The 14,420-nt window shown below is 51.2% G+C and overlaps 1 protein-coding gene across 3 annotated transcripts in view; it reads right to left on the reverse strand.

Annotated features, from left to right (window-relative positions):
* The window catches only part of CDH4 (cadherin 4), a 475,802-nt gene that overhangs the window by 56,013 nt on the left and 405,369 nt on the right, over positions 1-14,420 (reverse strand). For all 3 annotated transcript variants that reach the window (XM_070472446.1, XM_020901128.2, XM_070472447.1), the window contains one exon: positions 1,906-2,061. In XM_070472446.1, coding sequence (XP_070328547.1) covers positions 1,906-2,061 — 156 coding nt within the window. The remainder of the gene's footprint in view (positions 1-1,905; positions 2,062-14,420) is intronic.

Consider the following 14,420-nt stretch of genomic DNA (forward strand, 5'->3'; position numbering starts at 1 on the left):
TGATGCTCATCTGTCTCGTGATCACAGGCTTCGCACAGTCATCTCCAGGGACCCGCGTCCACGGTCTGTCAGCTCCCTCTCAGGTGGGAGATTCTGCCCCACCCTCTCAACAGCCACGATAACGGTGGGACTCAGGATAGGATTATACGGCACCCGTCGGGGAAGCAGAGAGGACTCTGGGATGTGAGGTGCAGGTTCCAGGTGGGAAGGTTACAGGGGTCACCCCGTGATCGAGTCACGTCATGTAGGGGGTTGACTTTATTGGCAAGGAGACTGTCTGGGTGGACAGAGGTAACTAAAATCAGAGCCCCACTAAAATCGTGGACTCTAAAATCAGAGTGATCCTCTGGCCCACAGCAGGTGAGGGATTGGGGAGCTGTCTCTCAGTCTACTGCCAAGTGGGTCTCCTTTTCCAAAACGTGGCTCCTGCCTTCCCAGGGTCTGGTTTGGGGGTGCAGGGAGAGGGTGTGTGGTGCTCTTGGGATCGAGCTGCTCTTGGGGTGGCCAGGGCTGGGGGTCCTCAGAGTGGACAGTGACACCCGGGTGTGGCTCTGAGCTGTTTGCACCGAGGTGCACAAGGGCCTGGGGGAGGCCCAGATGGCCATGAGATGAGGCCCACAAGTCCTCCAGCTTCAGCCTCCTGTCCGTCCCACTTCACAGGGGGTGAGTGTGTGACCCTCATAGTCATTCGGGCCTTGTACTCAGAAGGGTCTGTGTGTGGTTTGACGCTCGGCCATCACCATCTTAAAACTCATAGTCAGCTCAGAGGGGCCCCCATTACATCTTGTGCTGGGCTCAGAAATTCTGCAGCCATCCTGGGCTAGGAGCTGAGCAGTTGAGAGAGGAAAGCCTGTGACTGGCCCGCCCCCAGTGGTGGGTTCTCTTCTCTGCCAGGGGATGTGGTATGGACAAGCCTGCCGCGTGGAGCCTCCCTTCTCATCCAGGAGGTGGACAGTGAACCTGGAGTATGAAGAGCAGGGTTCACATCTGGCACTGCATGCTGAAGCCAAGTGAGGTCAATGCCGGTCCATAGATGACACAGGGCGGAGGCTGTGAGTGCATCCCCTCACCTGAAGGTCTGTGAACACAACCCGGGAGCTGGGAGTTCTGACGCCCTGGCTGTAGCCACAGAGGCATCCTTACCGTGTGCTGGGCCCTGTCCTGAACACCACAGGGATGGTCACCCTGAGTCCTCCGAGCACACGCTGAGGCAGCCTGACTGTTTCCCCTCTGCAGGAGAGCATGGAGGTCAGAGGGGTTAAGGGCACAGGTCTCAGCTGCTGGGTGGGGCTGCCCAATTCCGCCCCCCAGGTCCGGCTCCAGCCTCTGCCTCCCGCAGGTACAAACGCTCATCCCACGACGAGGAGGCAGAGTCCAAGGACGCTAGGGCGGGCGGTGTGAGAGCCGTGTGCCCACCGAGCTCTAGGGCCAGTTGTGTGCCAATAGGCCAGGAGGCCAAGTGGAAAGTTGTGGACGGTCCCTTTAACTGAGCCTCACAGCCTTCACTTTCTCATGGTTTTCTCCTCTCCACTGGCAGCTCCCCATGAAAGCAGCTGCGCTCGCTCAGAGCTGCCTTTCTGCTCTCAGAGGAAGGGGCAGAGGGGCCAGGATGCGTGTCTGGAACTGGAGAGGTGGGGGTGACACAGCAGCTGCAGACCCCTCCCCCAGCAGAACTCCTGGCTGCACGTGGGTCCACGGCTTCTGACCAGTGGCTCCCACAGTGTGTCCCAGACCCTCCCGGCATCACCGGGAACATGTTATTAGAGCACGTTCTTGGCCCATCTGCTCTGTGAATTGCACAGCCCGGGGAGGCGCCCTGCAGGCAGCTGGGCTTTTCTGATATGGACTTGGGTTTGCATTCCCCTCCAACCCCTGCCTTAGGAGCCCGAGTCCAGAGACACTCACGTGGTAGGAGGCTCGCTCCTCCCGGTCCATGGGCCGCGTGACGTACATCCGGCCGGACATGGAGTCGATGCTGAAGACCTCCATGGGGGGCTGGTCGGCGCCCACGCCTGTGATGCTGTATCGGATGGGGATGTCGTTGTCCTTGTCGGACCGGATCTGGAAGGGGGAGCAGATGGGGGTGAGGGAAGGTCAGGCTTCTTACGTGGACCTTCTGCTCATCCCACTGGATGGCCTCGCATGACAACTCTCCCAGGGGCATGTGAGGCCACAGCCAGCGCTTGGTCCACTCGGGGGACCAGAAGGGCAGGTGAGGCCAGGGGTTCACTGGGAGCCTGCAGAACATGTCTGGTGAGCCCCAGGTGACAGGGAGGAGGGGACACAGTATTCCAAGAGGAAAGGGTCTGCAGGGAGCTCGGCAGAGGTGAGGACGCCCATGGTAGAGCCTCAGTGATGGTCTGAGATGGCCGAGGACCTGGCACAAATGCCCCTCACACCAGACCTCAGGAAAGACAAGGGCGAGGACACAGCTCACTCCACAGAGTTTTTAGGGAAAAGATCAGGGCCCAAGACACTTGTGCCTCCGAGTGATCATCTGTGCAGAAAGGCAGTGGACATGTTTGGATGCACAAAGACACAGAAAATGTCCCCTGTTCCTGCTCTGGTCCTCCTCCCCTGCCCTGAGAGGGGGTCACAGAGAAGACCTCGAGAACAGGGGTGGGTAGCCTTGGAAATGCCAACCCCCACCCCAGCATTTGGACACAAAAACACAGACCTGAAAGGTGTTGTCAACGTGGTTACAGAGCTGAGTACAGGCACAAACAGTGTTTACAGAAACTGTTTATTGTGGAAAACAACAATTTAATAATGGTGAAAAGTGAAAATGATAGTCACTCAGTCATGTCCGACTCTTTGTGACCACATGGACTGTAGCCTGCCAGGTTCCTCTGTCCATGGGATTCTCTAGGCAAGAATCCTGGAGTGGGTAGCCACTCCCTCCTCCAGGGGGTCTTCCTGACCCAAGGACCAAATCTGGGCCTTCTGCATTGCAGACAGACTCTTTACTGTCTGAGCTACCAGGGAAGCGCTCAATAATGGTGATCTGGGTCCCAAATCTAAAGTAAGCTAGCAAAGCCTGAGAGTTGGGTGAAGCAATGGAAAGAACAGAGAAAAAAATGCATGATTCTGTGCTTTACATGGGTTGGGGGTTGGACTATGCAGACAGCCCCTCACTTTTGACCAGATTGTTAGATAAATGCAAGACTATAGGAGATAGCAAGGGCACCTGCAGAATTAAACATAAGGTGCATGTCTTTCATTCAGATGAAGCAGAGGTCCTGGTCATGTAAGGGGCAGTTGACGGGCAGGATACCATGTAAGACAAGCTTCTCTGATGGTGAGAGATTGTAAATAAGCCACAGGGAGGTGAAAGGACTAACTGGTGGAGCCAAATTAAGATTAGCATAAACTCTGAATACACCTTTAGAAAAGACAACTTTTAAAAATCAAAGCCCAGGGGACCGTGGCAACATTTTACAAAAAAATGGACCACAATAAAAACCCCCAAAAAATTCCACAAAGCAAAATTGACCAGGACTTTTTACTAGAATAATACAATTAAAATTTAAAGATGATTTTTAAAGAGATATTTTAGAAAACATTCTGAAGTAACCACAGGTTAAGAATCAAAACTGCATTTAGAGGTGATTTAAAAATAGTAATGACAATGAAACAGCGAAACCCAAGGAATTTGGCCAGAGACTGAATCAAAACAAACCCTTAACTTCAAATATTTTCATCATTAAAACAGAATTACAGTGAATGAACTGAGCATTTATATCCAGAAGGAAAGGAATGACAAAGCAGGATATGGTGAACACCCGGGTAATTAAGACAAATGCAGAAATTTCTGAATCTGAAAACAGAAAAGTTGGAAGGACTGATAAATAGATGCAAGAGCTGTACTCTGGGGGAAAAATTCATAAGAAATAGATGTACCTTTGGCAAGCTTAAGAGGAAAAAATAAGACTTAAAAAATCTATTTTATTCTTTATATTTTATGCAAGCCAAGTTGAAAATCCTGATGAACGGGTTATTTTTTGAGAAAATATAAAACTTCACAGTTGGCTGGAAGGAAGAACAAACGTGAAGGGACTGCTAATTCTTCAGGAAATTCCTCGGCAAAGGGCTCGAGGGTCAGGGGAGCTCACCTAGGAGGTGTTTAAAGTCTTCCATAGAAGAGGACGTATAGAGAAAACACCCGCCTTGGCTTTACAAATCCTCCCAGGTACCATTCTCCTAAGACCACAAAGTAAGAGAACTGCAGACAACTCCCCCAGGCTAATGGAGGTGTGACGGTCAGCATGGAGACACCAGCGGGTGGGGTAAACTCACCAGAGCTGCCTTCATCAGCTGAGCAGAAGGGCCCAGGGTGACCAGAGAGAGTCCTGGCTAGGAGCTACTGCCCAGCAACCTCCCAAGAGCCACGTCAAATGAGGTCAGGCTTCCTTTGCAAACAAATTGTTTTTACCATGATTATCTGATTATCTTAGAAATGGGGGTGATTATAGAGAGAAAAGTTAGGTTTTGGTAGAACTCTGTGCCTTGAGATTCTAGTCCTGTTTGTAGTCTTTGAGGTTTTATTTTTTACCTGTAACTGAACTGGATTTAACTTCTAGTTTCTTGAAATACCTGGCTACATGGTTCCAGACCAATGCTTCCAATATCCTCCCGCGCTTCCGACTTAGAATCCCTAAGAACTGTGCTGCTGCGTTCAGTCACTCTGTCGTGTCTGACTCTTTTTGACCCCATGGACTGTAGCCCACCAGGCTCCTCTGTCCGTGGGATTTCCCAGGCAAGACTGCTGGAGTGGGTTGTTATTTCCTCCTCCAGGAGATCTTCCTGACCCAAGGGTCAAACCCGAGTCTCCTGAATTGGTAGGCAGATTCCTTACCTGCTGAGCCAACTGGAAGCGCTAAAAACGAAGCTGCCCTTTCCCCACAGCCCTGCAAACTGAGGCTGGATGAGTGGTGTGAACTTCAGGGAAGCAGCTGAAAGATCTCACGCACAGACAGCCTGCATGACTGCTGCCCTGCCAACGACCACTCAGAAGGTTCCCCGGACCAAACACGATCCCACCAGAGGCATCCAGACCACAAAGATGCTGTGAGCTCGCCATCCAGAAATCATCTCGCTTGGCTGCCTCCCACCCCAGGGCTCGGAAACAGGTATGCTCTAACCAGTAACTTTGATTCTCTTTGGCTTTCATAGAGATGCCTCCTATCATAACCTGACTGTATGCCTGCTCTGGAGCCTGTCCACAACCCCGCCCCCCGAAATGAGGCAACTGTTTACTGGACTGACCTCCTCTCAGGACTGAGAGATGGGTTCAGGGAGATGGAGCAGCTTGCCAGCCCAGCTTTCAAGCCTAGAAACTGCTTGGGGGAGTGTAAAGGCAGGGATGAGGTTAGCGTGAGGTCCCTGCCATGTGCTGCTGGGTGCAGTGACGTTTCTGCTGTGGGCACTTGAGAGCCACCAGCTGCAGGAGGGGCTTTCTCTCTGAGTTCCCTCATCTACCTGGAGAAGAGCCTCAGAGGGGCTCAGGTGTCACAGCCCCGCCCCCCCCCAACCCCCACTGGAGGAGGGATTATCCACCGAGGAACATCATTGCCACCAGTCCTGGAAGGGGGTCTGGAGGAGGGCAGACCTGTCACATGACGGCACCTTCCACCTCTCCTCCGAGGGCCATCATCTTTCCTGCAAATCACTTCCTCTCCCCCTTTCTCTGGGTTGGAAAGATCCCCTGGAGAAGGGAATGGCTACCCACTCCAGTATTCTTGCCTGGAGAATTCCAAGGACAGAGGACCCTGGCGGGATATAGTCTATGGGCTCACAAAGAGTTGGACACAACTGAGTGACTAACACTTTCACTTTCACTTCCTCTTAAACCTGAATTCTAAGGCATCTTGGAGAGCTGCTCATTTTCCCCCTGGTCTCCCCCAAGAGTGCACGAGGCACACATGTTAATAAACTTCTGTTTTTTCCTCCTCTTGTTTATATGTCTTCTATTACAGGGGTCTCAGCCAGGACCTCAGAAAGAGGAGGGAAGTTGAGTTTTCCTCCCCTACATGCCTAGCAGGATTTACCTCAGAAACTAAAGACAGCTTTCTCTTGGGCAGCTGATCTCTGTAGCAGGACAACTACCACAGGATGGTCTCCATGGAGGTGCCTCAGAGATTTGATAATGAACATCCTTTCCAATTGAATTTGGACCTTTCAGCACAAACTACCCCCCTGAAAACTCTGCTTCTGAGAAAATTCGGCTTAATAGAGAACCCCTTTCCTACACCAGCTGTGACTGTTTACATATTGGAGGCGACCCCACCAGGGCAGGAGCGTGGGGGTAGGGTCACTGGCCACCCTGACCATGATGGTGGCTTCCTACCTGATACCTTAGAGGATGGGGGACAGAAAATGTCAGGGACAGTCGGCAAGAAGGAGGCAATGCCTCATCACACAGGCGTCAGTGACCTGGGCTGCTTGGGTGCTGATCAGGGCCTCTGGGAGAGGAACGGGCACATGCACACATGGGCGTGTGTACACACGGGCATGCACGCACATACAGGCTTGTGCACACTTGGGCACACACACAGGTCCTTGAAGTCTGTGAGGGATGTCTTCGCTCTGGCTTTCTGGGCTCCTCCTCCCTCTCATCAGGTCGGGCTCTCCTGTCCCTTGTCTGCCCTAAGCAGGAGCACTGACCATGGTCCAGCTGGATGCCTGTCTGCACCCCCAGGCTCCAAGGGGCTCCCCTCACTCAATCAGTGCTGCCTCACGTCCTGCTGGAGAGAGATGTGGGGTCCCGGCTGCCCGCCTTCTGCCGGCTCCTTGGCTCCAAGCGCTATGCGTCCCGGATGCGAGCCTCTGGCCTGTCGGCATCACACATCCCTTCTCTGTCCACCAGGGATGGTCCTTCAGGCCAAATCACGTCTGACCAGCCCTGTCCGAGGCGCTGAGTGGGGAGGAGTTTCGACCCGACTCCATTCCTTGGAGTCAGTTTGTAGAAAGAGGGTCCTACCTGACCGAGCTCCCTTATCACCAGATCTGGGGGGCAGGGAGGTGCCTGTGCCTGATCGATTGCGGGGAGAAGGGAACTGAGTAACTGGTGCAGAAACTCAAACCAGTTCTTCCTCCCAGGAGCCTGGAAGATTCTGGAAAAGCTGGTGAATTCAGAGGCTTGATTTTAGTTTAGGTTAAGAGAAGAGGACTTGGGTTACACAGGAGGGCCCCCGAGGACAGCAGTTGAGCTGAACTGGATGAAGGGGAGCATGTGAGCCCCTACGGTCCTGCAGAGACACAGCCGGCCTGCACCCTCCCGGCCAGACTGCCCATCCTTCACAAGGAAATTTAATTATGAAACTGCTGAAAAGAACCCGCCACACATTTAAAGGTTTTGATTTTTTGCAAAGGAATCTCATTACATCCTGACCATCAGGCCACATTCCCCTAATTCTCCAGGTACCGTTCAGTGGCGCCTCCTGAAATACATGCTGAGTGCGTCCGGGGCTCTCAGGACACCCTCAATTCTCCCATAGTTTACCATGTTAAGAAGAAATACTGTGTGAATGAATTCACCAGATCAGGCGAGAGCAGTTTCTCCTTGATTTGTGTCTGGAAAATGAGAAAAACATCCCAGCGGCGTCCGGCAGGGCCGTGAATAGAGTGGAGACGGCTTTTCCATCACCCGTCCCAGTTTTATGACGCCACCGAGAATCATGCTGTTTTGCATTTGTTATTAAAGGACAGAACAGATGGTAAAAGGTTAGTTTAAAGTGATGTCTACATTAAAATAACGTATGGTGCCTGGCCATTGTGCTCACCCAGGGACCTCCTTCTAGGGCCGGCTCCATCCTCAGGAAAGGCTGCCTGGATGGCAGGATTCCGGCAGAATCTCCCCCAAGGAGGAGGTATTTTCCTAATTTCAAATGAACTTGAAACTGGAGAAAAAGTCACCCTGTGTGGTCTTGTGAATTGCAAAGGCCTTGGAGGTTTATCCCAAGAACTGAAGGAGCGGAGAGTCCTATGGATGCAGAGAAAACCTCGCCCCAGGAGGGGAAGGGACCTGTCATCCCTGGGAGCCTCACTGTTGGCTGGGCACTTCCCACCCCAGTTGTTTCAACGTCTTCATTCAGCCCACTCGGCCTGTGCTGTGTGCCAGGCCCCCCTGCGCTGGACGGACATGGTCCTGCCCTCACGTGGTTCATGCACCAGACTGCGTGTGAGCTCAGTCGCTCGGTCGTGTCCTACTCTTTGTGGCCCCTGGACTGAAGCCCACCAGGCTCTTCTGTCCATGGAGTTTCCCAGGCAAGAATACTGGAGTGGGTTGCCATTTCCTCCTCCAAGGGATCTTCCCAACCCAGGGAATGAACCCACATCTCCTGAAGCTCCTGCATTGGCAGGCGGATTCTTTACCACTAGCACCACCTGGGAAACCTCATGGATCAGAAGGATTAGATTTAAAAAGTGACAGTCAGTTACTGCAGGATTATAAGGTGACAATTATGAAATGGGGAAAGAACAGGGTCTGTGAGAGACTCTGGAAGGACTTGAGGGCAGAGGGGATCTTTGAGAAAGGCCAGTTGGAATTCCGTGGTTTTGTCTACTGTGGTATGCAATCCCTGGACAGGCACACACAGATAGAGTAGCACACCCAAACGTATGTACAAACAACACATGCATAAGTACACATAAACACACAGACACACACACACACATGTGTACATGCATGCACATGACTGGATGTCCCCACCTTTCTGCTCTAAACCTCTTGGAAGGCGATGTTATTCTTCAGCTTAATGGCTTTGCCACTAATAAGGCCTCCCTGACCCCATCTCTGTGTTTTAAAAGATACTCTCAAAACCCTTAAGATCAGGATCTTCCAAGAGGATGTAATTCTTCGGTGAAGTGTTTTAGCTCTTTCTCTTCGTGTGATATTAAACCCAGGGATCTTCCCAGGAAAGCAGATTGCAAGCTCTCATTTTCTTTACCTGGTGGGAGTTTTGAGTTGCCCGCAGCAGAGTGAAAAGCCCTGAATCGTGACCGCAGAGGCTTCGTTCCCCGCCTACCTTGGATTTCAGGCAGGCCAATCTGAACTTGGCCGTGACTGCAGCCAGCCAGGAGAGGCAATTTCTTTTAAAATCTGACTCTCATGAGAGTCCAGAGGTAAGAACATGATTATACCTAAATGCATTTCAGCTTCCTTGGCCTCACTGGTCCTCACGCCAGCTCTCGACGCCGGGACTCCTGGATTCTCATGCTGACAGAGAATCTGGATTTTCTCAGGATCTGTGTCTATCCTCTTGTCTGCTTTGCAGGGATGGCTCCCTGTTTCCCACCTCCTCCCCCCCTGTCCCCTCCTGCCCAGCACTAAGGCTGCCCCACACCCTCCTGGGCCTTGAGAACACAGACACCCTGCCTGACCCCAAGGATGGCAGGTGCAGGCCTAGCACCATGCACATAGTAGGTGCTCAATAATCACCAACCGAACAAATGAAAGAAGGACATGCTGCCCGGGGGGCGGGGGCAGACATGCAAACCGACAGCCAGGGTCACAGCCAGGCCCGCTTTGGGAAACCAAAGTGGGTGGGAGGCCCTCTTCCTGGAGGAGAAACGTCTTCTCTGAGCCTGGAGGGAGGAGGCAGAGAGCGCAGAGGGAAAGGTGGGGAGGGGAGCCTGAGCGGGTGTCAGGCGTGGCAGGGTTCTAAAATCCTAGGTGGGAGAAGTTCCAGCCAGTCCCGTGTTTACTGTGTGACGCTGAAGAAACAGCAGGGACTCGTGGAGTGGGATAAAAGCAGGAGGGAGAGTCAGGAGAGAAGTGATCACCCCACCCCAGGCGACGAGCAGGAGAGGAGGACCACCCCCACTCCGTCTCCCTCCCCACGTCCTGGCAGAGATTTCTGGGGGCCCTGTGGGGTTGGAGGAGGGGTCAGAATGGTTTTGCTCTAGAGACACTAGGGGGATGAGGGGCGTGGTACCACCTGGTCCCCGCCTCTGGCAGGAGAGGAAGGTGTGTGTGTGTGAGGGGAGGTGGGGAGGTGGGGGGTGAGGAGGCGGTAGTGATGGGGCGAGTGGTGGGGGGGTGGGGTGGGGTGAGCGGATGGGGCGGCAGCCTGCCCTCCACTGTGTTCACTGTGTTTATCTCAGGTCCTCACTGTGTCTCGAACGCCTGCAGCTGGGATGAGCTCCCCTGTGAAGAGCAGGGCCCAGGAATCTCCCCTCCTCACCCCCGTAATTCCTTAAGGACCAGGAAAGGGAAGTCCCAGGATGTTGGCCCCTGATCGTCGGGTCCAGTCCCTTCTGCAGATAGGGAGACCAAGGCCTGAGAGGCTGAGGACTGGACGAAGGTTTCACAAGCCATCACGTTTCGAGGGCAGAGTTTCAGATCTAGTCTTGGTCACATTGCCTTCCTGGGAAGCTTCATGGAACAGAAAGTGAGGCTGAGGAAGTTGTGCCCACTTGTGCAGATGGGACGGGGGCCCAGGAGGTCTCTGTGTCTCCCTAGGGTCAGTTGACTCCCAATGCAGACTCAAACCCTGGGTGTCGTGCTCACTCTGATAAGTTCTGCAAATCTGCTGGGATTGCTGAAATGCTGTGTGTTTTCAAAAGACACCACCTCACACCAGTCAGGATGGCTGTCATTAAAAAGTCTACAAACAGTAAATGCTGGAGAGGGTGTGGAGAAAAGGGAGCCCTCTTGCATTGCTGATGGGATGTAAACTGATATAGTTACTATGGAAGATGGTGGAGATTCCTTAAAAACCTAGGAATAAAACCTAGGATTAAAACCATCATATGACCCAGCAATCCCACTCCTAGACATATACCCTGAGGAAACCAAAACAGAAAAAGACACACATACCCTGATGTTCATCACAGCACTGTTTACAATAGCTAGAACATGGAAGAAACCTAGATGTCCATAGATGGATGACTGGATAAAGAAGCTGTGGTACATATATACTATGGAATATTACTCAGCCATAAAAAGGATCATATTTGAATCTGTTCTAATGAGGTGGATGAACCTAGAGCCTATTATACAGAGTGAAATAAGTCAAAGAGGAATATAAATATCACATACTAACACATATGTATGGAATCTAGAAAGATGGTACTGATGAGTTCATATTCAGGGTAGCAAAGGAGAAACAGACATAGAGAACAGACCTATGGACACGGGGGGAGGGGAGGAGGGAGAGGGTGAGATGTATGGAGAGTAACATGGAAACTCACGATTCCATTGGTAAAATAGATAGCCAATGGGAATTTGCTCTGTGACTCAGGGAACTCAAACAGGGGCTCTGTGATAGGCTGAAGGGTGGGGTGGGGAGGGAGATGGAAGGGAGGTTTGGGAGGGAGGCGACATGGGTGTGCCTGTGGCTGATTCTTGTTGATGTATGACAGAAAACCACAAAATTCTATAAAGCAATTATCCTTCAATTAAAAAAAAAAAGTCACCGTGGCTCAAAGGCCCAGGACTGGAACCTGACTTCGGTTGCTGTTGAAAGCAATCATGAAGCTGTAACTGAGTTCTGCAAGAGGCACTGTTAGCTTGCAGCAAAGTTTAATTGAAAAGCCCTCTGCCTTGGGGCTGGGTGAGCAGTGAGATCTGGCTAGGATAAAACCGTTCTTAGCACGTGATGGGACAGACCTGGGGCTGGGGGTGAGTGAAAGTCCGGATTCCTCCCACTCTCCACTCCTCCCTGATACATGAACATGGCTTTAAGAGGCTTGACAATGTTTGTGTTTCTTGCATTTTACAAAATACTTTCCATGCACAGTGAAATTCAGCTTTCAATTACTTTCAATTAGGTTCTTATAATGAGCAGAAAAACCCAGAATGTGATGGGGAAAGGCATTTGTTGTGTAACATTGACACTGTTATACATTTCCATTCACAATTACTTGGAATTTTACAAATCATGAAAAAACTCCTCAAAGTCAAATGAATATTAATAACAGCCATGAATATGTTCTTACAAAATTTGCCTGGTGGGGAAGCGTGAATTAGATGCTTCTCAAAAGTGTTCTTCAGGTTGTACCAAATTAACAAAGACAGGTAGCTTCTTAATTCTGGGTATGGGACAACTAAGACATTATTGCTGAAGATGGGAGTGGGGCAGGGTCCACTCCTGGCTCTTCTGGCAACAGAGGCCTGATATTCTTTGGGGAGCATCATTCCCCATTGTCTCGGTCAAGTCAAGGTGTCAGTCAAGTCAGGCGGTTGGTCAAGACTCCCTGCCCTCCTCTGGGCAATAGGCAGGCCCATGAGCTGAGCTGGCTGGTCAGCTTATCTCTCAAGCGTGGACGCCGAGTTGAGAAAGCGTCGGGGCTGGGAAATGTGGCTGGAGTCCTCCACTGCAGGGCCATCTCCCTATCAAGACCAGAGCACTGGACCACCTGCTGTCCAGCCTTCCCTTCGGGGGGGACCCTGCAGTGTGGAGAGGTAAACCTTGGAGCAAAGAGATGGCCTCCGGGGGCCGCCCAGGTGAGGAGGGGTCTGTCCTCTCCTGAGGTGTCCAGCTAGTCATCAGGGAGGTTTAGTGTGCCTCTTACACCTGCCTACGCATCTTCCCAGCCCCTACATGGCCAGCGTTTTCTTGTCTATGTTTTTGATGACTGCCCTCTTTCTGTCTCCCTCACTGGTCGGTCCAGGAGATGCTCAGGAGAGAGGGTCATGTAGCTTTCAGCAAACTAATTTAACTCACACTGCACCCAGCCTCTAGTGGTATTCAGTGGATGCAGAGTACCTGGGCCACCTCCCGGAAGACCAAAGGCTCTGAACATAGTCTGGGGTTCCCTGTAGATTCTTGAACTTAACCACTACCAAGGGCTGTCATTACACAGAAGCCAGGGCGGGGGCAGGTTTCCCTCTAAGCCCCTTGGCTGGACCCCTGTGTGTCAGGGAACAGAGCCCATGGATGGGACTCTCTGCCTGAGCTGGAGAGACGGGGTGCCCAGGGCGGATAGCACCGGTGGTTGAAGTATACTCTCAGACCTGTCACCCACATCCTTCCTGGTGTCATTTCTGGTCCCCAGATGAAGAATCAAGTGTCTCCGGACTTCCCTGGTGTCCAGTGGCTAAGACTGTGTGCTCCCAATGCAGGTTCAATCCCGGGTTTGATCCCTGGTCAGGAAATGAGATCCCACATACTGCCACTTAGAGCTTGCATGCTGCAACTAAGACCTGGGGCAGCCTAATCAATCAATAAATGTTAAAAAAAGAGAGTCAAGCATCTTGCCAGGAACGCTTCTTCACTAATACATAATGCGTGTCCCTGCCCATTTCTGGAAGGTCATGCACACACAGTCTCTGACAAGATGACCCCAGAAGAGATCCAGTCTCTGGGATGGAGGCTATGGCATCCAGACCATGGATGAGGCTGGGGAGAGGCCCAGGTGGGAGCCCAAGTGTGAATTTTGAATGAGATCTTGTATGTGAAGCATGTGGACAGGGTTTTGTCCATAGTAAGCACTCAAAATTCTTATGAGCGAGCCTTGTGGTGAGGCAAGAGCCAGAGGCTGGATTTATAAAAATTTTTACTTTGGTATCATCACATAGGTAATTTCTCAAGTCAGGAGACAAAGGTATGAAGGAGAGAAGAAAGAAAAAAATAGCCTCCAACTCTGGACTCCACAAGTCAAGTGAGAAAAATCTACTCTTATGCTGCAAATGCAAACAATTTAAATGTGACTCTGAGATGAAAGAAATGGCCATTGGGTTCCAGGAGAAGCGTGGGGTTTGGAGAGACCCAATGCTTAAACATCCTTCTTGAGGAGCCTTGTGTTTGTGCTGCCGACACTCAGAAAATGTAGCTTCATCTTGTAATCTTACGAGGGTTAAGCCTGTTCTTACAATGCACATGGCCCCAATGTTATTGCACAATTTAATGGTTCTTTTATAGAATAAGAGAGAAGAGGCTCTAGATGAAGAAGGCCTACATCTAGAATTAAAGGAATCTTTTTCTCCTTCTAAATATCCCTACAATTGGATTAAACTTGACCTGGATCTCTTGTTTGGCACTGGCTTACTATTTCTTATCAAGACCTCTTTTCTTGGAAGTTTTCATGCTGGTTAATTCCAAATAAATTAATGAGATCAGTATTAGAAATATGAACACGTGCACACACAGACTCTCAACACAGAAGCAGACAGCTCGGCACAGGAAAGAAAATGAGGGGAGTTTCACCTCCTTAGATAAGACCCAGGACCCTGTAATGTTATTCCCCAGGAGTCTCTGTTTTAATTCCTTCCTCCTCTTTACATCATCAATTCACTTAACTCACATCACAGAGGCAGGAGAGCATCCTTTGTGTATCCTTATCCACCTCCATGAGATTCTGGGGCCACCTTTCACTCTGAGTTATACCAGTTACCTGGGGATCCAGCTACCCAACGGCAACCCACACTTGCCAAGACAGCAGTCAGTGGAGATGCCTTTGGACACATGATGAGACCA

The sequence above is a fragment of the Odocoileus virginianus genome, chromosome 9, assembly GCF_023699985.2.
Source record: "Odocoileus virginianus isolate 20LAN1187 ecotype Illinois chromosome 9, Ovbor_1.2, whole genome shotgun sequence".
In the NCBI taxonomy this organism is placed as follows: domain Eukaryota; kingdom Metazoa; phylum Chordata; class Mammalia; order Artiodactyla; family Cervidae; genus Odocoileus; species Odocoileus virginianus.